Below are 27,311 nucleotides of genomic sequence, written 5' to 3' on the forward strand. Positions count from 1 at the left end.
TACCCTCTACTCAACAGGAAAATAATAGTGGCAGACATTTTGATATTACTAAACAAGATTTCACCATTAGTGCTAACTTGACAATTTCCTTTCAACATCGTGTACAATGTTTTTCGTGCAACTCCTTTTTCACGTGTTGTATAAAAAAAAAAGAGTTGAGACTATGTATCACCTGGGTCCATCATTCTTCGGCTTAAGGCCATGCGACTACGTTTTCCAAGCCTTTATCAGGGCAGAGACAACAATCATACCTGCCTCAAGACTACTGGTTGATGTAGCTAGCAAATCGCTTCTACTGCATTCTCAGCATTCCGTAAGGTGGGACAACAGCGCACAAAAACGTTTCCTGTGCTCGAAAATATTGCCAAATAATGTGCTCTTGCAGGTGACCCTTTATTAGAAAGCCATCTGTTATGGCGAGCTTGATATAGTTTCTTGTTTTATGAGCATCACTGAGAAGTAATATTGACGTCGAAGTATTTCAACATCTGCGGCCCCTCGACCCAAGTCATTGAGGTCCCAGAAATAATTATTGGTTTTCGGCAATAAGTGTCGTCGGAGGTCAGGAAATTTCCCTGGTATGTGCAGCCCATGCCTCGGCAATATTTTGGGGGCAGCGAAAGGCTGTGATGCGTGTAGTGCGTGTCAGCATTGAATGTGCACCAAAACCGACAAATATCTTAGAAAATAGATTACGAAAGCAAAATGAAGTAAGCCGTTATTTCCTGTACCACTCTAGCACATCAGTCTTTCTTCTGGTAGCTCCACTTGCGAAACGTAACTTAAAATAACCAAACATTGGGTGTGCGATTGTTTCGCCAGTAAACATTGTGAGCTATCCCAAGGGATGACTGTCCCTACTGGAGATGAGCAGTTTGGCCATTGCTGTATGGCAGTTAACCTGGGGGCTTACGCCGGCCCAATGCTCATTCAGATAGAGATGGAGAGAAGTGGAGATCGAACAAGCGAAAGAGGACAATGTGAAGGATTTTATGTGGGCATGACACAACGCAGACAGGGTAGCGTTTACGTGCTCATTCTTTTTTTTCTCACCATGTTCTGCAGATTTCTGCCCGCGCCTATTTTTATATGTATAGATAAGCAGATGACACTGCTCGACACAAACTTCTCGAGGAAATCTGAAGAGCCTGGTAATCCTCAGTGATGCATTTGATTCCAATAAAATGTTGGTACCGCAGTTAACTTACTGCAATTCTCTTTGCCCGTGTTTTTTTTTATTTACAGAAAAAAAACCTGCTTCGCCGTGAGGCATTGCAGGAGGTGGGTTTCATACAAACACTTTTGTTTTAGAACACAAGTGTTTGTGTTTATAACATAAGACCACGATCGGTGCAGGAGATAATATTGAACTTGTAGCCATAATAAAAGTGAATTAAGTTCATTACGTTGTAATAACGAAATCAACAATAAGCAAAAAAGCGTCCACTTTCAATAAGCAAGCATACTTCCTGAAGCGAAATAATTTATGTTCGAATAGCCTTGGGTTTCCCTCAATGCAGCCAGGCGTCGGCGGTTCCCTCTTGGTCTGCCGTGTCCCTCTCGGCCGGCATGAAAATCTCCGGCCGGATAGCCCAGGAGGGTCACTTAGGTACACAATACCTTCACTAACATGGCCAACTGGGGGTGATCCGCGCGCTGCTTCTGAACAGACCGTTTTAGTTGAAAAATATGCCCTATGCATATCCGATCTTACACATTATATCACAAAATTATTGAGTAGCAATAGTTTACTGCCGGTTCAATCATCAACACCATGGCATACCATTTTTAATCTTTATTATTCGCAATCACATTTTCACAAGTTGTTCGTGTGTTTTTTTTGTATTTTTTTGCACATCGCTAATATACACAGAACAAACGTAGAACAACGCAGTTACACATTCTGTTCGTTTAAAAGTTTCGCCAATTTAAATTAAAATGTGTTGTTTCTCTTATGAAAGAGGTCATAAAACAATCTAGCAGTAGGTTCAAAACGCAGGGTTGAAACGTCTTCAAAACCAAGAGCTGTATGCAAGTAAAATTGCATTGAAGAGATCACAAGCAATAAACCATTTGCTATATTATCCAAGCATCAAGGAGAATGCAGGGATAGGTGTTCCACGCGTCACACGCGCACGCCTTCCCCGTATAAAAGATTCGAAGTAAATACCCAAAATAAAGCGTCGAAGAACGCGCGTGCAAGATACAATTTGTTTTAGGCATTTGCTTTAGAAAGTTTACTTCTGCTGAGGCCAGCACGTGTGGCGCGTGGAACACCAATCCCTGCATTCTCCTTGATGCTTGGGTAATATAGCAATAGGTCTATTAGTTACGTGACCATCTGCTGTCAAATTTTTGCTGTTGGTTCAGCATATAATTCAAATATTTCGAGCCTGATTCGACCCAGCTGTCGTGAAATCGTACATAGATGACCGCAGAAAATCGACTAGAGGCAGAGAGAGCGGCCTATCACGTGAACGTGCCACGCGTGACTGGGAATATATTTTGTTTGTTTCGGGGCCCTCCACAGTCAACTGCATCGTGGACCAGCGGCGTACGCCAATCTCCGGGGACCTCAGCCGACGGTTCCCAGCAGGACCCAGCATACAAGGGCCAGCAGAGCCGTGCCCAACAGATCTCCGAGGGCGGTGACGTAAGGAATGGCCGTGGAGTCCGGATCCAAATTGCGCCGCCACAGGGCGCCCACGATAGCACGTGCGGCGAACAGCAGTGCTATCACCTGGAACAACAGGGAACTGCTCAGGGATCCTCTAAAGCAGGAATCTCTAAACTCTTGGGCTAAGGGGACTTGCCGCAGTCTGAATATGAATAAGAAACTAAGTAAACTTAAATAAGCATTTAAGTGCATAAACTTAAACTAGAGTAAAAATATAAAAGATATAAGGGAATAAACACAATTACTTAATTTCTTTGTCTTCAGTATGTTGCCAATTATTTCGCTAAAATAATTGTGGCCCAGAAAACTCAAAAGGAATATTACAAAGCGCAAAGAAATTTTGGCGTATGCACACGTCGCAGACGACTCATGATAATGGTAAAAGACAGCAATATACAATAGCTCTGACACAGGGCACTAAGCAGGATATGCATGAAAAACCAAGGGATTTTAACATAGTCACACAGACATGAAACCGGGGACTACGAATACTAATGCTGGTGATGACAATCTATACAATAAATAATATGACTATAGAACCTGCGTTCTGGTGTAGTGTTCTCTCCTACTTTCTTATATCTTCCTTTGCACCTTCGGTGCGCGTCGCTGCGCTAGCCGTTTTCTTTCTTTTTTTTTCTTCACACGCTTAGTTTTGCGCTAGTAGCAGCGGGCGCAGGCCGGGTCTTAATGAAAAGACTGGAGCCATCTGCGGGCCGGCAAAAACCCTTATACTCGCCGGACTCAGCTCGCGGGCCGGGGTATTAAAGACCCCTGCTCTAATGCTTTGTACCGTTTTTATTCCATTTAAGACGACCACAATACAAAGTCGCGTACGGCTAATCACATCTGATAGAACATACGAGGTCAGATATGAACCAACTTTCTTACTGATTATAACTGTAGGCTTATCTGATGGGCCATCGTTAATCCGCGTATTCGTAGGTATACCTCCGCAAAACTAACTCACGACTGCGCTCACTCACCCTTACCGATCACGCACGAGGTAAAGGTGAGTGGGTTTGTATGCTTCAAAAATTTGTGAGTTTGAGATTGAGTGAAGGGCGTGAGGGGGTCGGTTTGGAGCCTCAGACCGGTGAGTTCATAGGTTCAGTTGGTTCTTGAGATCGGTGAGTTGACGTGTTCGGTGAGGGGCATGAGTTCGTGAGATTTATCAGTTCATGACTTCGGTGAGGGTTGTAAGGTTTTTAGTCCGGTGAGGGGTGTGAGTTCATGAGGTCGGTAACTTCGTAGGTTTGGCGAGGCATTAGGTTCCTAAGGGCCATGGGTTCAATGAGAGTGTGTGGGATAGGGACATCCGGGAAGGACGGGTCATGTGACTTCTTTGTAGATTTCCGGGCCGACACCAGCTTCCCCAACGGCATTGTTAGCTTGTACGGCTGTTTCCTACGAGCGATGGGAAAGGAAGAAAAGGCGCCGAACGCGCTCTTCGCCTCCAGCTCGCTTTGCAGCGGCTTGGGGTGGTCTTTTGCCGATGGTCGCTGCTTCGTGTCGAGGCGATGAGAGGTGGGGGCAGGCCCCTCGCTCGCCTCGCCCGCTCCCGTACAGACTGAGAGGCATGAATATACGCGCCGCGTTTTCTTACTTCGTGAAGAAGGAAAAGAAACTCTAAAAAAAGGTATATTCTTACTCTCCTTCTTTCATATACGTCACCCCTAAAATTCATTTCAAGGTACAGCGCGCTGACATTGAACAGACGACCTCAACGTTTACGAGGTGATTGAGAAGGGTGATAAAGAACATATATAAGACATGCCTTGTCAGCATTTCGTGATCGAAAGAGCCTTTGCACGACATAAACGTTTAAGTTGACTTTCGCTGCAAGTCAGAGCGCAGCCGACATAACAGGTCAATAGGCCAATCAAGCAGAGCCAAAAAACACTACGTCTCAGAGCTCGGCGTCTTTTAGTCCGTTTGTTGTCAGCGGTTAAATCAATCGAGCGCCAACCATGCACCATGGCCATGCACTTTTAGTTTCCGTGTTTGTGCTTGTGTACCTTGTATTCTTTGCCTGCATTTTGATTTATGATAAAACAAACTATAGCAGATTTGTTTTTCAAGAGGGGTGTTCAGGGAGGCGCTCTATATAATTCAATTTTCGATGATAGTTTGAATGAACGTGATTACCAATTATCTGACCTTATAAATAGCCTCCCCAGTATTGTTGAAATAGTACGCCAAAGTCGAAGAATCTGCATGTTCAAGAAAAAAGTAAAAGCCTATTTTTTAGCCCCAGTGACCTAAACTTCAAAATTGTTCCGCGAGTGGATAGCATATTTCGAATTGTTTTTTAATAGTGCTTTTGATATTTTTTGTTATGAATTTATTTTATTGATAATTTGATGTTGAAAACATTTTACCAATGTATTTCGTGCATCATTATATAATTTTCTGATTAAATGCAACAGAAATGGAGCCTTTTACATTAACGCTGACATGGTATGTTAATGAATGTGACCTCAATAATGTCGATGTGAATGATTTCTATTTGAAAATTTTGGTGACGTCGATATTAATTATTGTGATTACGATGCTTAGCTAATGTCAATTTGAATATTTTTTTAATAATTGCTCGTTTATGATCACACTGGTCGGGCACACCGTTGACTGCTGTAAAAAGTGGCTGATGGCTTCGTTAGAAGACTTTTTAATGCAAAAAAAAAAATTATTTGCCCCATTGCGCCAAAGTGTGGCGTCGTCGTCGGCGGCGTGACCGAGCGAAGTACCAAGAATGGCCGACGGCTCAAAGAGCAAACTGCGTAAAAAAATTTTCAGACAAAAAGAAATAATGGCTTTAAAAAGGAACTATGTTACATTTCGGTCAGGATGAGAATCGAACCCGGGCCTTCAAGGTGCGAGACGGGCACGCTTCTCCAAAGCCACGGCGTCTCCACGGTTCCGGATTACTACTAGTGCGTGCGTCATTGCACACGTCACGTAGCAGCCGGTCGGCTGACTAAAGGTGTTGCCTTGTGCGTGAGTCAATGGGCCCATGACGCCGCAGCTAATGGGGCGGAGGGGGCGCCACATTATGAGTGTATAGTTCATGGTTTGCACCATTCGTGGTTTCGGAACATGGCGGCAGCATGTTCCGAAATATGGCGGCGGCATGTAAGGGAAGGGTGGCGTCGAACGATGCATTCTATTAGTTTGTTGATATTTGTGAAAGGCATCGTGGATGCTTGAGGCCGCTGCATTCTCAACAAACAACGTCGAAGTTGACAGTTCGACGGTGCTCCTATTTACGTCAATGAAGAAACAATTTATCCCAATATCAGATTGTCAACCTTGTGGCTGTTGGTCCAAGAAGGCGACGACTTCAAACTTCCACCATTCTTTTTATACACAACATCAAATTTTCGTTCGACGCCCTATTATTTTCTCGCCGGAACAGTGTTACAATCCCCAGCTCTCGCCGAAGTGGCGTAGTATGGGGATTAGCAAGCACTCGTGATCTGGCACACGTGACTTCGAAACGCTATAAAGTCTGCTTATTTCTGTTTAGAAAACGTTTGTGCAAATATACCGTAAGTAATTTGTTGTTAGATATTTAGGCAGTGTAAAGTTAAACTATCCTAAGAGGCACCTAGTTTCTCCGACGTGGGTGAGAAATTTAGCACGCCGGTACGATGCTCATCCAGATCGAAAAGGGGCGGTGGCGTGGTTTGAGTCGGCGATTCCTGGGTTTTGCAGCGCAAGTTTTCACTCCGCGTTATTCTCCTGACGTGTTTAGGTTTGAAGCCGAATGTGCTAATGAACATGCGCTACCTCGTTCAGCAGTTCGAAGAAAAATGGTCGGGCTAGAGTGAACAGGCGCGATCTCTTACGGCCTTTGCACGGGGAGCTCCCTGCGGCGGAAGCTCTAAGTGGTCCCTGTAACCCTACCGCACCTTTCCTTCTGAGAGGCACCTCCTCCTCACCGTGTTGTCCTCTTTGCTCCGGGGTGGATTTTGAGGAGTTTCTAGTTTAATTAGACCCACAGGTTATGAGGCCGTCTGCCTGCAGGGACTTATACGGAACACCTTTTTCTCTTAGTCTCCTTAAGAAACTAGTTTGTATTTACAAGTATTTAATTATCGTAAGCCGAAACTTATTACAATCGGCTCACTACAGTTATTTTAGGCACGTATAACTGCACACATTTTCAATCGCAGTGGTCGGGGAACAGTTGTTCAGGATGTCTCAGGCGGTGTTGGCCATGGTAAGGCCCCTTCGTGTTTCAAAAGTAGCGCAAGGTGCGCCGATGCACGAGGCACGTGAAACGTGCAGCCCTTGGGAAGATCATGGCGGCACAGCGCAGCACTGATAGCACTGAGCTAGATTTCCGATAGGGGGGATCGGTGGCCGAGTCGTCTAGCGCACACCAGCTCGGAGCACGTGGAGCAAAAGCTCGCGCTACAGAACCCAGGGATCCTGGGCTCGAGCCCCACCCCTGCCCGTTTCGATCTGGATGAGCATCGTACCGGCGTGCGGTCGTGTATCACTACTGCGTGGTGCACGTTAAAGACCCCAGGCTAGCGGTTGTACCGCACTGGCTAAATTGCTCATCTACAGCTGGGAGACTCGTCGCCCCTGTGAGGCAGACCAAGTTCTAGGCTGTATAAACATACACACAACCCAATTTTTTTTTTAGATTTCCGACGCCTTGTTTTTCTTAGAAGAGGCGCGCGGCACGTGTCTCGAGCATTTTCGCAACAATGAATGGCACCACTTTTCCCAGGATAGAGGTGCTCTAGGGCATGGTAGGGTGTCTAGATGTCTGTCTGTCTCAGGGTGAAGACATCCATTGTTGCCCTGAATGTGCCAGCGCGTGACGCTCTGGCGCACTCGGTGCGTGACTCGGGCGGTAAAATGGCGTCTATGCATTAGCTAAAGCTACGCGCTCAAGCTAGGTGACACGGAATTGCGCGCACTTCAAAATGCATAAAAAAACGATTGGGCGGAAAAATGTCTGAGATGTCACCACTCAAGCAAAAGCGCGCCTGTGTATGAAGGCACTCTAGGGCATGGTATACGGTCGCACTCCCACGCGGCTAAAGAAGACCGATTGCTCTTAGACGAGAGTGAAGGTCATATGAAAAACCGCTCTCGAGCCCGGTCATAGAAGAACATGGCAGGGCAGCACTAAGCATCTCGCTTGATTTTACTTCGCAACATTGATTGCGGGAACTCCCTAAAACAAAAGGGAAGCGCGAGGAAACTTCTCTAGTTGTGATCCTGGACGGGCGTGCTAGAACAGCGTCTCAGCTGACACTGAGTGACAGAAAGCACCGCAAAGGGTGGGGAGCGCGAGTGTCTTGAGACGCGGCTTGAGTATCGCCCAGCTCGTGCGCTGGCTTTGGCAGTGCCTTCTTTCCCCAGTCTCAGATGAGACACGGTTTCTAGCAAGTCGGCTTGACTGCTCATCATTAGTTGTAAAGGGCAAGAGCCATGTTTGGTGTAAAGCGCAAAGTGGAAGCTTGGAATCGTTGCATTTTTTAACCAACACCGCGAAAGTTGATCGTCTGACATTATTCTTATTTCAATGAATAAAATAAAAAGTAATCCAAAGAGAGATGACCTAAGGAGGGGTTCGATATATGTGCAACGTTTTTGATAGCGCACTTCATGGAAAAAGGGTTTATCATACCCTTTTCCTGGACCTCACATTAGAGCCACGTTGACTATCTGTTTATTGCCTTATTGTGAGGCCCAGTCACTGTGGTATGGACATAACACTCTCCGTAAGTTGTCTACGAGGAGAGTAACGTTAAAACTGAAAATATCAAATCCCTGCACGATGGTTAACAAAACAGAACCGGCGCGGTTGGAAAGCTAGAACCTTAAAAAAAAAAAGGTCTGTTCGTTTATCTTCGAGTGAAGGTAGAAAAATTCCCCTACGTCGTTGCTTTGATATGTAGTTCAATATTTGAACCTTTTGTGGTGCCGGAACATGCGGGCAGCGTTGAATAGCTCATTTATAGGCACTAGATTTTTTTTTTGAGAACTTGCGCGTGACCTTTGTGACGCGCTTTTCTTTTTTTTTTTTTTTTTTGGAAGAACAATTGTGATTTACTGCAAGAACGAGGAAGAAGCGCGAGGAAATCTTTGAGACGAGAATACTCTGCGTCAGGGTCAGAATCAGGGCAACTTTTTCTGAACTCCTCAACCTCGAATTTCAGCCACCTTCCAAAAGATGGCGCAAGTGCGTGCCGTCTGCTACAATTTAAGACAATTAGTATGCTTTAAAAAATTACAATTATAAGAAAATAATTTTAATTAGAAAGAAGAAAGCTCTATTTAAAGAATCGTTGCTTAAAGGGGCGGTGCAACGATATTCAATTGGAATTTTTTTCACTTTACACTAGCTTACTGGCACTAGTGGGAATCAAGGATACTCACACGCAACGCCATTGACCAAGAAACTCCTTTGTTCCGCTGTAATTTCGAGGACAAAACCGAGTGTTTTCATTCAATCTCTCCTTCGCAAAACCCGATGACGTAGCTGGGCGGTAGTATTACCACCCAGTGACGATATTTGAATGCGGCTCATGGATTGGGCCCGAGCAAGGCGTGGACACTCGATGTGGGCTCGTGATAATGGATAGCTCGAGACGCATTCGGGTTGTGTCCTGTGTTCAATCGCTGCAATCACGACAACAGCCGAACCATAACAATGTCTGGAATTCAGCGCGTGTCCTGTGCCTTGCCAACCCTGGCGCATGGCTATGATAAACATTGGCGGCATATAATCGGCTCCAGATCAGGTGGCCGCTTGTTCTGGCTGCGAGTTGAGGGGGTGAACTCTGATCGTTTTTTCTACTTTTTTCTGCGACTTCGATTGCGTGTGGTGAAAAACGAACGTGTATTTTACAGGCCCTTAACGTCAGGGATCCATTCTAAGCGGTATTTGTGCAAAATACAAAAACCGTTGCATCGTCCCTTTAAATAGGTGTCCTCTTCTCTGAAACAGGTTTCTTGCGCAAAGAGTCGAGCTTGAAAATAATCCCACGATTTGAAATTGTTTAAAACAAATCTGAGTATAAATACGACAAAGCCAGCCTTACAGAGAACCAGCCCAGTTCCTCTAGCATACAATTACAAAAAAATGAGATCGGATGCTCGAACGCTATCTGAGTAAACCTAGTAAACCAAGAACGCGTTAGGGGAATTCTTAGACATTTTATCACAATCAAGTGGCGTTTACAAAAAAAAAAAAAAAATACTGAAGTTACACTTCTAATATTTTTTTTTTTTTATGCTGAGTTCCTATGTTTACTGGGGAGCATTGCGTTAAATGTTGTGGCTGCCTTATGACGTGAAACTGAGTTACAACACTTCAAGATAGCATAAAAAAAGGCTCTTTTTGAATGAATATTACAAAATGTGAGTGTAATAATTAGGAAAAAACACGCATTCACGGAGCTAGACGAATCCTTTTTCTATTCAATAAAAAATAAGAACTTGTCTTGGATGCACTACAAGTCTACAATCTTGGAATGCACAGAGGTATGTCTTCAAAAATATCAAAACTTGCACTTTTTCTTTTTTCATTGTGCGTTAAGTTTTGAAAAATTCACATCACATTCTGCACTAAACGACTGATGATGAACTGGCAATTTATTTGCAACAAAAAAAAACGAAATACGTGCCACGCGCACAGACGCGACATTTGCATCGCAATCAGGAGCGTTAGCATTATTGTTGGGGCCGTGGGACGGTTGACACAGGAGCGTTTGGTTACAATTGCTTACAAAGGCTGGTTCACACAGCATCGCTTTCTCAGGTTACGTATATGTCACCGAAACATCCGTGTCTTGAATGACGCGTACCAGGCTATTTCCTTTTTTCGGAACGTGAGAAAACAATGCTGTGTGCCTTTACGTGATGATTCACTGGGACATTCGTAATTACTCCTTGACCCGATCGTCACGAAACAATTCCAAGCACGGATGTCATGGTCACTCGCGACGTAAACGGTCCTAATTCGTAACGTAGGAAAATTCCCCCGTGTGAACCAACCTTCGATCTACTCCATCTCACAAATATCCTCGGAGCAAACAAAAACATGGGCTCCAGCACGTGGCTTTAGAAAGTAGCTCACATGGAAGGTTTCTCGTACAAGCAAAAGCATTCTGGTGAGTTGGGCTCACACGCCCGTGCCTTTGGCTTTAGTGCAGACATTTGTGAGCTCAAGTATAGTGTCGGATTTGTGGGAGAGGACGAAGAAAGGAACCGCGAGATGAAACACATGGTCGTGCGAGCAACGGTGAGCAAGCTGCTAAGCAATTCATGGCCAGAGATTTGCGACAGGGCATGGCCTCCGAGTTCTTTCGCCCGCTCACTGCGTTCCTCAGGCCATGGCATTCGCCGCTAGAGACAGTTACTGCGGGGCGGTTGGTGCCGCTCGGAACCAAACAAAACAATACAATGCAAAGCAATCGCCGCGAAAAGTCATCATCACCATAACTGTCGCTCTGCGGAACTTACGAGCAGCCCGAACTATGCTCCCCGCCTCTCGCCGCAACACACAGACCTTTGGCAAGGAAGAAATTGATCGACATTTCGAGGCTCATTTTTTCAAGGCGCAAAAGGTGTAGCACAAATCTCCGTGCACGTAAGTCAAATTCACACAGAGGTTCTTATGCATGACGAGAAAATATTTCTGTCTGTCCCGCCGTTCCAGGCAGTATTCGCAAAGCAAAAATATAGGTTCGCAATAAACCTTGCTTGATTTTGCCTGATTTTGAGGTATCATCCAACGAAACAGTTTGACGATGAGAACAATGAAAATGCAAGCTTCATGTCGCAGGCTCAAACGTGACAGCGTGTTTTGATGCAATTCTGTTTCCGTTTCTGGTTTGGTTATAAACGCCGCATGCGGAAATCCTAGAGAACTGGCCGTTTTTTTTTTTTTTTTTTTTTTTTTGTGTTAAGCAGCAGAGCTTTCGGACAGACCGGAGCAGAGCGCGCGATAAATCTTGGACGCCATGGACAGGCGCTTCTAGTCCACTTATCTGTAACAGCGTGGCTTATTCACCTTTAACCTGCGCGCCATGAGCAAATTCTAGCAAAACTGGAGTGTGTACCGCGTGAAAAAATCAGCAATGTCAAAGGTAAGAAAAGAACGAGATAAAAGGTGTTCCGCGGATGCAACATGCTGATAACATTATCATCTCCCTTACCATTCTATCGTGCGATCAAACAATGATCGTCGGAACTGCTGAATAATTCCTAATAAGTCACCGCACGCATTTCTATAGTTCTTGCGGCTGACTCAGGGTGTGGTGTAGTTAGAAACCTTTAGAGATAACTGCGTTGGGAGTAGGCATAGGGCACAGAACGTAGGCTTTTACTAGCGGTTGATTCCGCAAAGCAATTATCTAACGATGAATCGTTAGCTCACGTATTTCAGCCGCATAATTTTTAGGTGTTGATTTATATTCGTTGTCCAACCCGGTACAATGTCGTGAACAATCAAAACATCGGGCAAATTTAGAACTGAAAGGGAACGTTTATTAAGGCGAACTTGCGCTTACGAACTTGAAGAGAAAAATGCCAGGCAACTTCCGTACGCCACGAAAGACTAACGGACCCGAAGCGGAGCATTATCGCTACTTCCATACACGTGTCACGTTCTGGAATCTTTCGACCAAGAACACTCAATGAAGGCTCAGAGTGGATTGAGATATCTTAAAAGAGAAAAGAATGAAAAAAATGAGGATCCGGGCTGAGCGGGATTTGAAGCTCATTCCTCAGCGTTACAGCCGCATTCGTTGCAAACTCCGCCACGAACACCGAGACTGTAGTTTCTTTCCCCTTTAAGTCGAGGCGCCGCCGACGCTACGAGCCGGTGGGACCAATCAGAGATAGTCAGAAGCGCACCATCATGGTGTTTTATCATTGCTGAACTAATCATAAATAGGGTGACTTGCGCTTTTGACGCTGCTTCATCGGTCCCATTAGCTCGTATGAAGTCGGGGCTTCGTCTCAACTCAAAGGCTCTGTTCTACTCAAAGTGGAAAGTACCATATGCTGATTGGTTGCAGAGATCGAGTTAATGCTCGCCGGCCAATAAAAGGTGCGACTTCTGCGCTACGCTGCGTTCGCGGCGGTCAACGTCGGAGTGAAACAGAGTATGCTGAACCGAAGTTTGGATTTCGCAAAATAAGGCCATAGAATCGTTGAACGGGACGCTACGAACCCCAAGACATCACTCATACATGGATATCTCAAACGGATCGACGTCCATTTGGAAAAGAAAGCCACGATCAAGCGAGGGCCATGACGTCACTGTCCTCCTGGAAAGTTTGAGAATGAGGAGAAGCGGCCTCGCTTCTCTCCTCCTTGCTTCGGCTCACCAACTCGACTGGACGAAGCGAGGAGGAGAGAGAATGAGATTCGCTACGTGACTTGTCTTGTCGGTCTCGTCGGCCGTGTTCAATCGCGCACTTCTTTTCCAAAAATACGGCTATCCGTTAGAGATATCGTTGCTTTTCTTACATTTTTGAACCTCGAATGTAGCGCGTTCGCACTCTAAAAATATGCGGTACATATCATCTTATACAGTAGGAACTGCTCTTCCTACGGATCTAAATGCTCTAATCTTCGAAACTAACTCAGTGAGCACCTGTCGATATGAACGTTTTCGCCAAAACATGGTTTCGTAGTGCACTGGGGCAGGGTCTACTATAGGAGCAATATGTTCGAAAGTTTACATTATTTCCGAAGAAGAGTTCTTTTTTTAACGGATGAGGTCTTTTTTTTTATTTTTATTTTTAAAAAATATTTGCCCTCCACGAGCAGACTTCGCGGAAGCACATTGACTCGCAATTCGTTAGACATCCATTCCGCCATTTTATTTTAAAGCTCTTACCGCTCTTCGCACTTTGGATTTGCGCTACATTTTATCAAAATCTGACTTCTACCTTTTTTCAGAACACTTCCGCGAAAACGTCCAAAAACTGGAAACTTCAGGAAACATCGTTTCGTAGTACATTTGGATCACTGTAGAGGTTGGACGCAGCTGATCGACATATTACGCGCGCAAATAAAGATATAATCTCTTTCAGCTGACGTGGCCATTTTTTTTTTCAAATTTTAACTTTAGTTGTTTGTAAAAAAGTTTTAATACTGGTTAAGTTTTGAATTTGTAGTCATAAAGAAAAGTTAATGTTGACCTTTTTCGAAGATTTCTGGGAGATCTTATCGTGAGATAAAGTTTACTATCCCAGGTTCCAATTATTACTTCGCACATTCGATGATTGTACCTAATTAATAAAATAATAAAGAAATACGGTTTTGTTCGTTTAGTGGCGCCATCTATTATTTGTAGTAAAAACGTGTGGACCACGAAGTTCAGGAAACTACCAAGGGTGGCACTGATCAGTGCAGCGGTGGTCAGCTTCGAGAACCGGTGTAATAATTTATGACTCGTTTAAAAAAACCTCGCCCGAATACCAATGGTCGTATAGACTTTTTTTTATAATTTTCTTATATCGCACATAATTTCATATTTTCATATATCATATCTTGTGGAAACGTTTTACGAAGTTTATTTATATTGTCACGTTATTTTATTTTTTTTTTATTCTACATTTGTACTCTAATGAGTAAAAGTCGTTGATGCGATAGACATAAAAACTTAAGTTCTGCTATGGTCCGTAGAAAGACTGGCAAGTCTTCCGTCCGCCGCCACCGTCCGTTAGACGGCCGCGGGATGAAAGCGCGTGGCGGCGCTGCGAGCAATCGGCGAGCCAAAATTTGGTAGTTACTAAGCCAAAAAAAAAAAATCTAGAGAAAATACCATAGACGCAAGCAAATGAGCACTTCGCAGATGATGTATTTACAGCTCCTGGTCTTGAGAAACCTTAGCCGTTCTCGCCTTGCTGCCCTCTCGTCGTTCAATGTTTTGGTGTAAAGACGGAAAAGAAGAAGAATGAAGAAGTTGAGTATGCTTACCATGATTATTTTAACCAAAAAAAAAGTTCATTGTAGTCGCGGAAAAAAACTGAAAAACGAGCAGTGTTCACCCTCTCCACTTGCGATCAGAGCTGGCGGCCCCGTGATCTGATTCTGACGATAGATAATAGACCGACCTCACCAAGCGTTCAGCGCATGCGTGACGCCGCCATAACTTTAGTTCACAGGAGACGGGCTGCAGTGCACGAGGGGGCTCGTGCCGTCTGGTGCTCCTCACGTGGAGAGCTCCAGCGAGGTTGTCGCACGTGCAGAAAGACTAAAGTTCCCTCGATGCATTGCGGCAGCGGTGGCGTAGTCAAACTGACTGGTGAGATTGGTCTAAAAAAAAATTGGGTTGTGTGCATGTTTATACAGACTAGAACTTGGTCTGCCTCAACGGGCGGCGAGTCTGCCAGCTGTAGAGGAGAAATTTAGCCAGTGCAGGTACAACCGCTAGCCTGGGGCCTTTAACGTGCATCACGCAGTAGTGATACACCACCGCACGCCGGTACGATGCTCATCCAGACCGATCGTGAGATCGGTCTATTGCAAGCATGTCCAGCGTGCGCGTGAACGTAGCTTGGAGAACCTTGTAAAGGCACACACTTGCCCGCACAAGCAGAGACATGGTGGCGGGCTCTGATTGCAAGCGTCAATATGCCGCCAATGGCTATTTTCGCATGAATGCCCTCATAGCGCACCGAATCAAGCAGGGGCCAATCACACGCAACCTGTGTTCCTACCTTTTCCTCTTCTACCCATCTGCTACCGATCGAAATAGTCAAATCTCAATTTGACCCGCTACGCTCGCCTCCACTAAAACGCCGGTTTTCGTAGGCCGTGTTTCCGTCAAGCCATCCGTAACGAAGAATCTACTGAGCCTGCGCGCCGATGGCCTTGAGTGTAGAGTTCCCGGTACCATAACGGGTTGCGGAGAGACGAAAACTCCCTATCGAATTGGTGTTGAGTCACGTAGCAGGGAACAGAATTGCTGTTGAGGTCACGTGATGTAAACTTTCCCACTAAATCTAGCGGAGAAACACAGTGTGTCAGCTAAATCTTGTGGAGAAACTAAATTTCTCTGATAAATTTAGCGGGGAATTGAATTGGCGTTGAAGTCACGTGGCGTCGATTTTCCCGCTAAATATAGCGCAGTTACGCCGACGGCGACGCCGACGCCGCTCAACTCGGAAATGTGCGCCTAAGAGCTGCGCCCTAAAAGTTCGCAACCTCGAACCCAGTTGAACCCCGAGATACTTGGAGCCCAAGGTCACGTGACAGCTCTTGACTCTGACAGAACAGAGAGCCCGTAATATTCGTTGTGGCTCATTCTGCTGTCATATGGGAAAACGGTATTGTGTACCGCGTTCTTGAGAAACAGACTGAGAAAAAGAAAAGAAAAAGAGAGCTCTTGCTGGCTTTAGCTTTAGGTGTAAGCCATTTGGTACTTCAAGAGGCCTTGAGACTCGAGACGTTGAGACTTACCTGTACGAGACCGGCCGTGCAGAAGAGTACGATGAAACCGACGTTGGTAGTCGGGGTGCCACTTTTGGCCAGCGATACGAGGTTCATGAACACCAGGTGGCCCGGCACCACCAGCGCAGCCAGAATGAATCCCCTGCGACTGCTGGCGCCGAGAACTGCGAAGCAAACATACGATGATAATTAACGAGATAGATTCATATTAAGGGGCATACGCATAAACGCAAACGTAATTTGTACAGCCTGAAGGCGTAAACAACGCGACGGTGTAAAGGAAGTATGCACAGAGTCACGTAAGTAATAACCGGTTGTGTTAATACAATTCGGGTTTTCTACCTCAGCCGAGTTGTAACTTTGTATGTTATCCTTTTTTTAGAGCGCAGCTCTTAGGCGCCCGTTTCCCTGTTTCGCGGCGTCGGCGTCGGGGTCCACGTTTGCTTCGGCGTCGGCGTAACCGTGCTAGATTAAGCCGGAAAGTAGGTGTTGAGGTCACGTGACGTCAATTTTCCGGGGAAACTGTGGGAGGGGGAGGGTATGGAGGAGGAGAGGGTACGGAGGACAAGGCGAAAAGAAGGAGGAGAAGGAGGGGAGGATGAGAGGGGGAGGAGGGGCATGCCCTCCCCTCCTCCTTCTTAAGAGCTCAGCTGTAATTTCGCGCTACAGAAATTTATAAACGTCTTTCTTTTTTCTTTTTTTTGTCCCTTATTTCTGGTTTGAGTAACGTGTAATAGTATCCGCCCTATATTTGTCCTCTTAGCAATTCGCAGCTGTAAAATGCCGGGTCATTCCTCAAGGTGGGCAAGAGGACTACTCACTGGTGCTGTCAGAGAGGCTGATGGACGCGCCTCCGTTGAGTGCAGCCCCCTGGACCGACTTGTCCCGGTAAGTCCTCTGCCGGTGCAGGAGAGTTGACATGCGGCTGGCATGCACAGCTGCCAGGTTGCCGCCAAGACCTGAAAGAAAAAAATCTTCTCTAGTGTGTCTCTTGAGACGGCGGAATGTGAGTCAGTCCAGTTCGCGTCTGGTGTCTCCGCTGCTGACATGTACCCAGTGCACTACGCCGCTAACTTGGAATCATTAGTGTGCACCGCGCAGTAGGAATTCACGACCCTAACCTGCTCATCCACACTCTAAAAAAAGGGTGTCACCTGACACCCATAGAATGCACCCCAATAGTTTAGTTCGACGTACAGCGTACAATAGTCCAACAGGCGGCTCCAAATTTTAAGGGGTGTGTGATAACAATGGTACATAACTTATTAAACAGCTAAAGTACGTATCAAAGGCCAGAGAAAGAAAATACTGAGGTTTTGCAGTAAAACCAAGAAAACACAGATTTTTTGTTTTTTTGGTAGTAAGTAACACGTACATTATCTATTTTAATAAGTTGTACCACTCGGCTATCAAGCCTCTCGTGAAAGTTAGTACCGTCAGATCGACGTCAGTGCGCTGTACGTCGAACTGAAAGTTTGGGGTGTATTATACGAGACAAAGCGTGTAAGAATTCACCTTTTTTTCAGAGCGTAGGGACTCTAAACTCGTCAAACACAAAGTTGGGGCAGAAGTTCACGAAGCGGACCAATGAGACTATCCCGAGATGAATTTGCGCTTTTTTTTTCGGCGGACTCCAATCGCCGCGCTTCGCGAAATTTCGCCTCCAACTTTCTGTTTGACGAGTTTAGGGCCCCTGATGGAGACCGGCAGGAGCGGGCCCTGGATTCTGCAGCGCGAGCTTCACCTTAACGCACTCGGTCATGAATGTGAGGCAATGGAATAAACGTGTTTTTTTACGCAACTGTTGCCAAAAACATAATACCCCTCGTGCGATACCACATTCAAACACAAAGCGAATAAGTAGAATTTAATGTTAAAACCGAAAAACACCTGAAAAACACTTGCCAGTAAAATTTTTGTGCCCCCCCCCCCCCCCCCCCCCCATTCAGATTTACTTTACATACTTTAATTTTCAAGGGTATAAAATCTCCACCATCGCAAACACGCTAAGAGAGTTAATAGGAATACCGCTTGACTGCTGGAACCAGAATAAAAAAAAAAGTGAAAGCCGTTTACAACTCCCTGTAACGCCGAATAAGAGCGCAGCTCTTGAGGAGGAGGAGGGAACAGTACTGAGGGTGGGGAGGTCACGTGACCTCGGGGGGGCGGGGGGGGGCGGGTGTCACGTGACCTCGGGGGGGGGGGGGCGTCACGTGACCCCCAGAGAAGTTTTTCCGCTAGATTTAGCGGCGAAATTTTTGCGCTAGACTTAGGAGTGAAATTTTCCGCTAGATTTAGCGGGGAATTTTTTCCGCTAGATTCAGCGGGGAAATTTTTCCGCTAGATTTAGCGGGGAACTTTTCCGCTAGATCTAGCAGGGAAATTTTTCCGCTATATTTAGCGGGAAAATTTTTTCGCTAAATTTAGCGGCGGAATTTTTCCGCTAGATTTAGCGGGAAAATTTTTCTAGATTTAGCGGGGAAATTTTTCCGCTAGATCTAGCGGGGAAATTTTTGCGCTAGATTTAGCGGGTAAATTTACCCATAATGCACCGCGAGGTTACGCCGACGCCGACGCCGAATAGGATTCTGACGAGCTTAGAAGCACTCTATGAATATTTTTTTCACAAGAAACAACCCTAGAAGCTACAAGCACCACGTGCAGATCTAAGATTCATATTAGTGGCCAATATATACGCAGTAATTTACGCACGACAGATGAATCACAGCCCTTCCTAACTGCTTAACTGTCTTATACAAGGGTTTTTTTTTTTTTTTTAAGCTTTGCATATTTGCTTTATAAAATCCCTTAACGCTCATTTGGTGTGAGCCGGTGAGTTGCACGGCCAGGGAAACATGATATAAAGGGCCACTCGTCACGATAAGTGGGACAGTTATCCTTTGCTAAGCGAAGTGGCGCGTTACCAATCGTGCGAGGGACGCAATTCTGGCGAAGCGAAAACGCGGGTGACAAGAGAGAGAGAAAGACAACACGGGCCCATTGTCGCACCACTAGCTTTGCGTCTAGCCCAAGATTAATAAGCGTTAAATTTTTTTTGCTCTAAATTTTGCTCGTTTCGATGACGTCCACCATGTTTCTTATACGATATCTTCATCTTAGATAATTAAAATGCGAGTCAATCGACCAATTTATCGTAACGATGAATCCCTTATATCGTGTTCTTCTAGCCGTAGAACTCCCTGCACAAATCGGATTAGCGCCCTTTTATTGGCTTTTTAGAAACAAATCTGTAAGGCCTGGAAAAACAACCTGTATACTCGACGGCTCAAAGGCACTCGTTCGCAGGTTACCGCTGCCACAATTAGGAGGTAATAGCGGGCTATGTTGCTTCCGTATTGTCAATATATTGTCACGAATAACAAGTGATGAGGCGATAATAACTGAAGAAACTAAACGTTTAATGGGGGCGAACTTGTGCCTGAAAATAAAAAGGAAACAAAAGATAACAGCAGAGCGTCGCGGGCGTCGAAGTCGGCGAAAGAGCAGAGTCGAACGCTGGGGAGAAACTGACCGCGGCTTGCCACGCGGAACCCTTTTTGTATACGCGTGGGCTTCTCGAACAATCGACCGTAGAAGGTTCGCCCATAGAACATTCTGACCTCGAACATGCAACAGAGTTCTCGAACTTCCGAGTACAGTAAATTGCAACAATACATAAAAGACGTGTCGCGACCAGGAATCGAACCCTGGCCTCCTGCGTAGAAGGCAAGCGCGATAGCCACGGGCGCACCGCCTACTTGGTCAGCTGCGCCCACGGCAATATCGTGTAAGTCACAATAGGTCCTAAGAATGCATCTTCTCGTAAAAATAATTGGTACAGGGAAAAAATGATTTGACACAGTCGCTAAAATGACCACTACTACAGTTTTATTTTTTTTTTTAATGGCGACCATCTATCAACGAGGGTCTTCGCCTCATTTCACTGGAGCACATTTTTTACACACCTTTCACACCCTTCAAAACAGAAAGGGTCTTTCATGCCACAAAAGTTACTTTCACAATTCAAATGGCAGTAGCACTCAAATAAGGGGTGCAAAAAGGGTGTAGCCATAGGGGGTAAGTCTTTGGAAAATGCCTCTTACACCCTGTAGGGTGTAACATTTCTTAGTGTCTATATTTTACAGGAATTAGGTCTCACCACGGGGTAAGATGCCTTGAGGAGGGACAACCTCAGTTTCCTTTTAAATCACGAGTGATTTGACAAAAAAAAAATATTTTCTTTATCGTCGTGATTACGAAAAATCAACATCGCCAAAGAACGGAAAAGAAGAAACGCCCCATGGAGCGTTTACTTTCAGCTGATTTATTGTGACGACCCACATGAAACCGTGAAAGCAGAAGACACAAATGCATCTGTCACAGCATACCTTTCCTGCTCTAAGGGTTATAGACGCTTTTTGCGTATCACTTAGTCGAGCCGCCACCAATCTGCGTGCGTTCCGAGCAGACATTACTGATCTCCGAATTTAGTCGCATCTACTATTCAAGCCTCTAGAAGGCATCGCCTACGGCCGCTAGCGTCTGATGAGCGACCGCAATGAGGCGCGGAGCTCGTTCTACAAAACATGCGCAGTGCTAGCTCGTAAAGACTGCAGTGGCGAAATTAAGGTCTAGAACCACGCTGTGTACCACGCTGTGTACCACGCTGTGTACCACGCTGCCCCACAAGCGGACATAAACTGTCAATGTTCAGCGATTTTCAATGCATTGATTCCCCATTGGAGATAAGACTTAAGAAGAGCGTCGGCAATGGTTACTTTGATACTTCGATGGCTGTACAACTAAAGTACTTTACTTTGAAAGTACGGCGGAAGGTAATCGTGAAAGGCATGCCTAATTTACGCACCTTAGGATGGACTTCGTCCGTTTGCTTGAGTTTTACAATTGCAAGAAATCGGTTGCACAAGAAGACGTCACATAAGGTTAGCGGGAGGAAGGGGCGGGGTGTACATTCGTTTATTTCAACACACAACAGTTTTAACGTTGGGTGAAGCCGTGCTAGAAATTCTGAAAATTCAAAAATCGCGATTTTCAAAACATTGGTAGAAACGTGTGACTCGTCCCCCTTAGCACAAACCCTTGATGATTGACCGGTTTTAGTCATATGATTCGTACAGATTAGAGTAATGTAATTGCTGCGTCACTTTATGCTACATGCTCCTGCTACATCATCTAAAAAATTTTCACATATCTTCCGCCTGAAGTTAAATCCACTTTATTAATAGAAAAATTGGCGGTCAGATGTACCACGTAACCGGATTATTACGGTAAGCTGAAGCATATATTAAATTATTCATCACTTAAAATATCATTATTTAGGCCTTGTTTTTTTCGACGATCACCATCTTTTTTTGATAAGTAAAATAATGCGCTAGTTAGGTTCAAATACAAAGTAACATAAATAAACGGAGGCATTTTAACGTATATAAAACAAAACCCACGAAAGTAAAGTGCCGATGGTGACCGGCACAGAATAAAACTCACTGTACTGAGGTGAAGCTTGAGGTCAGTTTTGATGTCAGGGTCACGCGATAGCAACATGGCGGCGCCCATGCAGAGTAGCTGTAAAGCGTCTTTAGCACTAGCAGACATGCGCCTTCATGACGTGAAGTCTAATATATAATGCCTAAAAATTGTAGATCCCCAACTACTGCCTCTTTGGTAAAATCGCATTCCTTTGTTTGGTGCTCTTTACATTTCTTTAACCACGTTCAACCAACTCACCCAACTTTCTACCCCTGTCTGGTCAACATTTGCTCAGGGCAACTTATCAATGTGCTTCGGGGTCAGGGCAAAAATAAGTCTATACAAAAGATTGTGCTCGCCTCGTTTAGGGCGATACTCGCAATTGTAACGCTGCACTGGTTGCGACATGATCACTTCAGAATTGCTAACAATGACAGTAAGCAGAGTAAATTCTTACCGTTCATGAGCGGCTGAAAAGCTGCCATGTTTGGAAACTTCTTAATGGCGACATCCAAGATGTTGCCGCTCAAACTGCAAAAAAAACAAAAAAATTTACAACAGACCGTGCTTCTCACGACACGAACACAAAACTTACTTTGGCTACATTAAAAACAACATGAGCAAAGAAAACAAAAAAAAAAATCCCTGAAATTTGAAACACCGTGTACCAACCAACATGACCTAGAGTTTCCTCGAATTTTGACGTCATCACACTACTATCAAAGGTGGGCGCAGTTTGGGCCGTAGTAGTTTGAATGTTTTACCAAGAAGGGAGAGGAAATGACTGCGATGATGTTGGTCAGTGTTATATAAGCGCACGTGCAGCACATTACACAATATCAAAATATAAAGTGAAAAACTACAAAACGATTTCTCAAGAAAGATATTGACACCATCTTCCTCTTCAATCTGATTGTGGAAGCCCAATCCAGACGGTGATCCAGGTAATCGCGAAGTGTGCGGCATGGACACGACATCCGCCTTAAAGAACGCTGACATTTCTGTATTTTCTTCTGCACCGCTTCCTGACGTGGATCAATCCTGACTCCAACGGTCGGATCCTCTGATCGCAGTGGTCTTAATGTACCAGTGTCTTCGAATGTACATAAAATATGTCCCGGTGCTTCTCAATTGGGAGGACGCCGATACGTATTATATGAACCGGCGCTAAGAATCAATCAACATTAATGGATTAATGGCAAAAAGTCAAATTTTTTTTTTAAATAAATGCAACAATGTGACATGTTGGGCTAGTTGGTTTGAGGTGAACATCTTGGGAAGAAACAGCGGCAAAAAAACTTGGACGAGAGTAAAGGAAATAAATTTTTTTTTTTATCAGGCACGAAATCTGTTACGTAGGTATAACTACGCACGACGCAATGCTTGGAAGACTCTGCAGACCAAATCGCTGAACTCTAACCACACAGGATGCTGAAATGAAGGGAAATATAAGGCATACCCACTGAAAAGAAAAAAGCTCCATTACTTTCTACTGGTCTATAAAGGTTCATACTGGTCACTGGTAACACCGCAATGGCGGCAGGCTGCCATAAAGTAGCCGTAGATCTAGTACACTCTACCGTGAGTGACATTTGGTGCTTGATTGAAGTTGTGCAACGAAGCAGATTCTTGAAAGGAGGAGGAGGACAACTTTATTCAAAAGCTCAGGTCCGAGCCGTCTTGAAACCCGGCGTGAACATTAGCCTCATCTTTGAGGGCCCGGAGAAAGTTCTACGAAAGCGCAGCACCGGGGGAAAGCAGCGCAGCTCGCATCGAAAGCAGACTCCGTATCGGCGTCTGCTTTCGATGCTTTTTTCGATGCGACTTTCGATGCGACTTTCGATGCGACTTTCGATGCGACTTTCGATGCGTGCTGTGCTGCTTTTCTCCGGTGCTGCGGTTTCGTGAAACTTTCACCGGGTCCTCAAAGATCCGGCTATTGATCACGCCGAGTTTTAAAAACATGTTTCATCAAACAATTTCAATCAAGCACGAAATATCACCCACCCTGTTTTGACGGCAGCCTGCCACCACACCTGCCGAAACGCTGTCTGCCATGAATGGACGATAGTGGCAGCAGGATCTGCACCTTGGCTTGAGGTAATATAATTCTACCAAAAAGATGGCCGCCAGTGGCCGCATTCGCGGAGCGGGCAAACGCGATCCAGCAATTGTCAGAGATCAGTGAGGTAAACGGATATTTCAAAATTTCACTTGGCATTCTCTCTGCGGGTGTCTCACATTTACCTTCAAATTCAAGAACGGACCATTCCTTTCCGAATTTTCTTAACTTAGGTAAGGAAATAAAATATCTTCAGTTTAGGTGAAATTATGATTTTTGTGAGATCGCCTAAATCTGGCGATAACTCACTCTGCAGGCTCGAACCTCCAAATTCAAGAGGATTTCTTTCCTTGGGTTAACGCCCTTCCTCTTTTAAGTGCACGCACTTATGAATTATAAATTAAACTTACCTGATATTGTCTTTTTTAATATAAGGTTTCCTTACTTTTTTCCTTACAAATCGAAAGAAGCGACGTATCCACCTTAGAGTCTTCCTTTCCTTTTCGCTTTCAAGAAGCCGACATTCTGGGTTAATGGCGATTTTCCCCCGTCGTTGATTATTAGAACAGTGTGCAGGAATAGGGGCAGTAGAGTTAGCGGAGTGCGCGCCTGGTCACTCAACTGCAGCGGCGAAAGAAGTGACCGCTTTGCTTGTGTCTAGCCTTCAAGGCGTCCGCTGGGGGTACGGTTGGGTGTGCATTTCGGTCTTTTGTCAAAGTTAGATTTCGAGGTGTCATTGCGTGAGCCAGTGAGAATTAAATCTGTGCATCGACGCTATTTCACATCAGCAGATTCTAAGAAAACTCTGACCAGAAGCAAAAATTGGAAAGGACTCTGATCTTGCATTTGTACTATGCACAACGAATTAACAGTGAGTAAGTTCAGGAATAATAAATATTTAACCTGCAGGCTGTTTGACACAACTACCGAACGTCCTTTTCCATTTTAGCACGTGTCTTTTTCAAAGAAATTGACAGGAAAAAAGTGAAAGCCGCTTACAACTCCCTGTAACACCGAATTAGAGCGCAGCTCTTGAGGAGGAGGAGGGAAGGGTACTGGGGGGGGGTGAAGTGACCTGGGGGGTCACGTGACCTTGGGGGGTCACGTGACGATGCCGATGATGTCATCAGTGACGTCACTGATGACGTCATCAGTGACGATGACGATGCGGACTCCGATGACGTCATCAGCGATGATGACGATGAAAATGTGGATGTCGGTGACGTCATCAGTGACGTCAGTGATGACGTCATCCGTGATGATGACGATGACGATGCGGATGCCGGTGACGTCATCAGGGACGTCACTGATGACGTCATCAGTGATGATGACGATGACGATGTGGATGCCGGTGAAGTCATCAGTGACGTCACTGATGACGTCATCAGTGATGATGACGATGACGATGCGGATGCCGGTGACGTCATCAGTGACGATGACGTCATCGGGGAGGTCACGTGACCTCGGCGGGGGTCACGTGACCTCGGCGGGGGTCACGTGACCCGGGGGTGGTCACGTGACCCGGGGGTGGTCACGTGACCTCTGGGGGTCGCGTGACCTCTGGGGGTCGCGTGACCTCTGGGGGTCGCGTGACCTCTGGGGGTCGCGTGACCTCTGGGGGTCGCGTGACCTTGGGGGGTCGCGTGACCTTGGGGGGTCGCGTGACCTTGGGGGGGTCGCGTGACCTTGGGGGGGTCGCGTGACCTTGGGGGGTCGCGTGACCTTGGGGGTCGCGTGACCCTGGGGGTCGCGTGACTTTGGGGGTCACGTGACTTTGGGATGACCTTGGGGGGCCGCGTGAACTTGGGGTGACCTTGGTTACGCCGACGCCGACGGCGACGCCGACGCCGCTCATGCCGGGAACGGGCCCCTAAGAGCTGCGCTCTAAAAACGAAACTGTCCTTCCAGCATGGAAGGTTCCATTGTTAACTGAAGACAAACCTGATGTAGAGTGTGGATGGGCGGTCGCAACCGTCGCCGCGTTGAGGGAGATGCCTCGGCGTAATAAGCATTGGAGGCTTGCCGAGGCCGAAGGAGTCTATTTTACACCCCCAACCACTCTCACAGCAATGGTAAAGTGTATGTGGAAAATGCAGTGTTTTCAACTGAATACCGGCGTTTTCTACGCGTAAGATGCACTTGCCAGTTAAGCTGGTGGCAAAGGTGTCAGGTTCAAGCAAACAAGATGCAGGAAAAGCATAGCATCTCGGTCACGTTCGCCATCCGGTGACCCCGTTCAAGGAACGCCCAATTCAGTGCCGCAGATGTTGTGGATATGGACATCGCGAAGCCAACTGCAAGCGCCCACCTATCTGCAGTCGCTGTGGAGAAGCCCACGACGGAAACGACACGTGTTCTGGTCAAGAAAAATGCGTGAACTGCAGTCAAGCTCACGCTGCCACGTCCTCTTCCTGCCCAAAATGACAGAGAGAAAGTGAGACCCGCAGCTATGCACGCAAACACGCAGTTGACTTTCGCGCCGCAAGGTCCGCCGTCTCACAACAGAGGGAAACAAAACAAACGGCTGAAATTGAACAACGACCTCTACACTCACAGAACACAATAAATGAGCAATCTAACAAGCAGAACCCAAGCGCCCATGGCTATGCTGCAGCTTTAAAGAAGAATCCACAGAAGCTCATGAAGGGGGCCCCTCCCTCAAATGACCACAAAACTCAAGTTTTAGAATCCATGGGAGAAAAGGAAAGGCCGTCGACGTCAGCGGCTGCCACTCCTGATCCAATGCGGAAGACTACTCCCCCCTCTGACGCTCCGCCAATCAAAGGAAATGCATGGGAGAGCTGGATTCCGCTTCTCAGGAAAGCAGTTCGCATGACCTACAGCCTATTATCTTCTGTCGACGCCCAATGGGCACGAAACATCATATCATTGCTTAATATGATTCTTCCGCTTATGGGAGAATTATAAACGCGGGATGCACCAAGAAGCCGCATAAACGCGTCCGCAATTGGAAATTACTGAACATATTATCAACATGGCCAGCGGTAATTCAGGAATAGCCATATGGCAGTGGAACTGCCGCGGCTTCGCCGGCAAGAAGGCAGTCCTGCAACAACACATTAGGCACGCAGCGCGCAAACCAGACGTGATTTTACTCCAAGAAACGCTCACGGACGCTCCCGCCCTAATGGGCTATAGGGAACACGTTTGCACGATAGAGGGAAGGGGATTATGCACGCTCGTCAGGAAGGGCCTTACGTTCGTCGACCACGAACTTGGCGGCGTTCAAGTAGAACATTCGTTTGTGGAACTCATACCGACCAAACGCAGGAAGCAGAGCATATTCGTTCTAAATGTGTACAGCAACCCGTCCAATCGCCGCCAGAGGTTCCGGGCGCTGCTCCAGAAGGCACTCAAGACCGCCGGGTCCCAGACGCTGATCGCGGGGGGCGACTTCAACGCGGCAGAGGCAGCATGGGGTTACGGTTATAACACGGCCAAGGGGAGGAACCTCGCACAAGACACGCAGGAGCTAGAGTTCGCGCTTATCACGGACCCGGCGCACCCGACGAGACTGGGCAACTCGGCCACCAGGGACACGACCCCGGATCTGACGTTCGTCAGAAACGCGGGGACGGCGAACGTTACGTGGAGCAACACGACGGTTGACCTGGGCAGGGACCACGCGAT

The 27,311-nt window shown here is 46.2% G+C and overlaps 1 protein-coding gene across 1 annotated transcript in view; it reads right to left on the reverse strand.

The window, feature by feature from the left end:
* Nucleotides 1-1,780: 1,780 nt before the first annotated feature.
* LOC8043220 (solute carrier family 41 member 1) overlaps nt 1,781-27,311 on the reverse strand; it is a 150,658-nt gene continuing 125,127 nt past the window's right edge. Inside the window, exons 9-12 of the mRNA XM_040210258.3 lie at nt 22,056-22,129; nt 16,933-17,070; nt 16,121-16,275; nt 1,781-2,740 (exon numbers count right to left, since the gene is read on the reverse strand). Of these exons, the coding sequence (XP_040066192.1) occupies nt 2,576-2,740; nt 16,121-16,275; nt 16,933-17,070; nt 22,056-22,129 (532 nt within the window). The 3' untranslated portion in view covers nt 1,781-2,575. The remainder of the gene's footprint in view (nt 2,741-16,120; nt 16,276-16,932; nt 17,071-22,055; nt 22,130-27,311) is intronic.

This window comes from Ixodes scapularis, unplaced genomic scaffold (assembly GCF_016920785.2).
Source record: "Ixodes scapularis isolate PalLabHiFi unplaced genomic scaffold, ASM1692078v2 PGA_scaffold2__306_contigs__length_199485367, whole genome shotgun sequence".
Classification (NCBI taxonomy): domain Eukaryota; kingdom Metazoa; phylum Arthropoda; class Arachnida; order Ixodida; family Ixodidae; genus Ixodes; species Ixodes scapularis.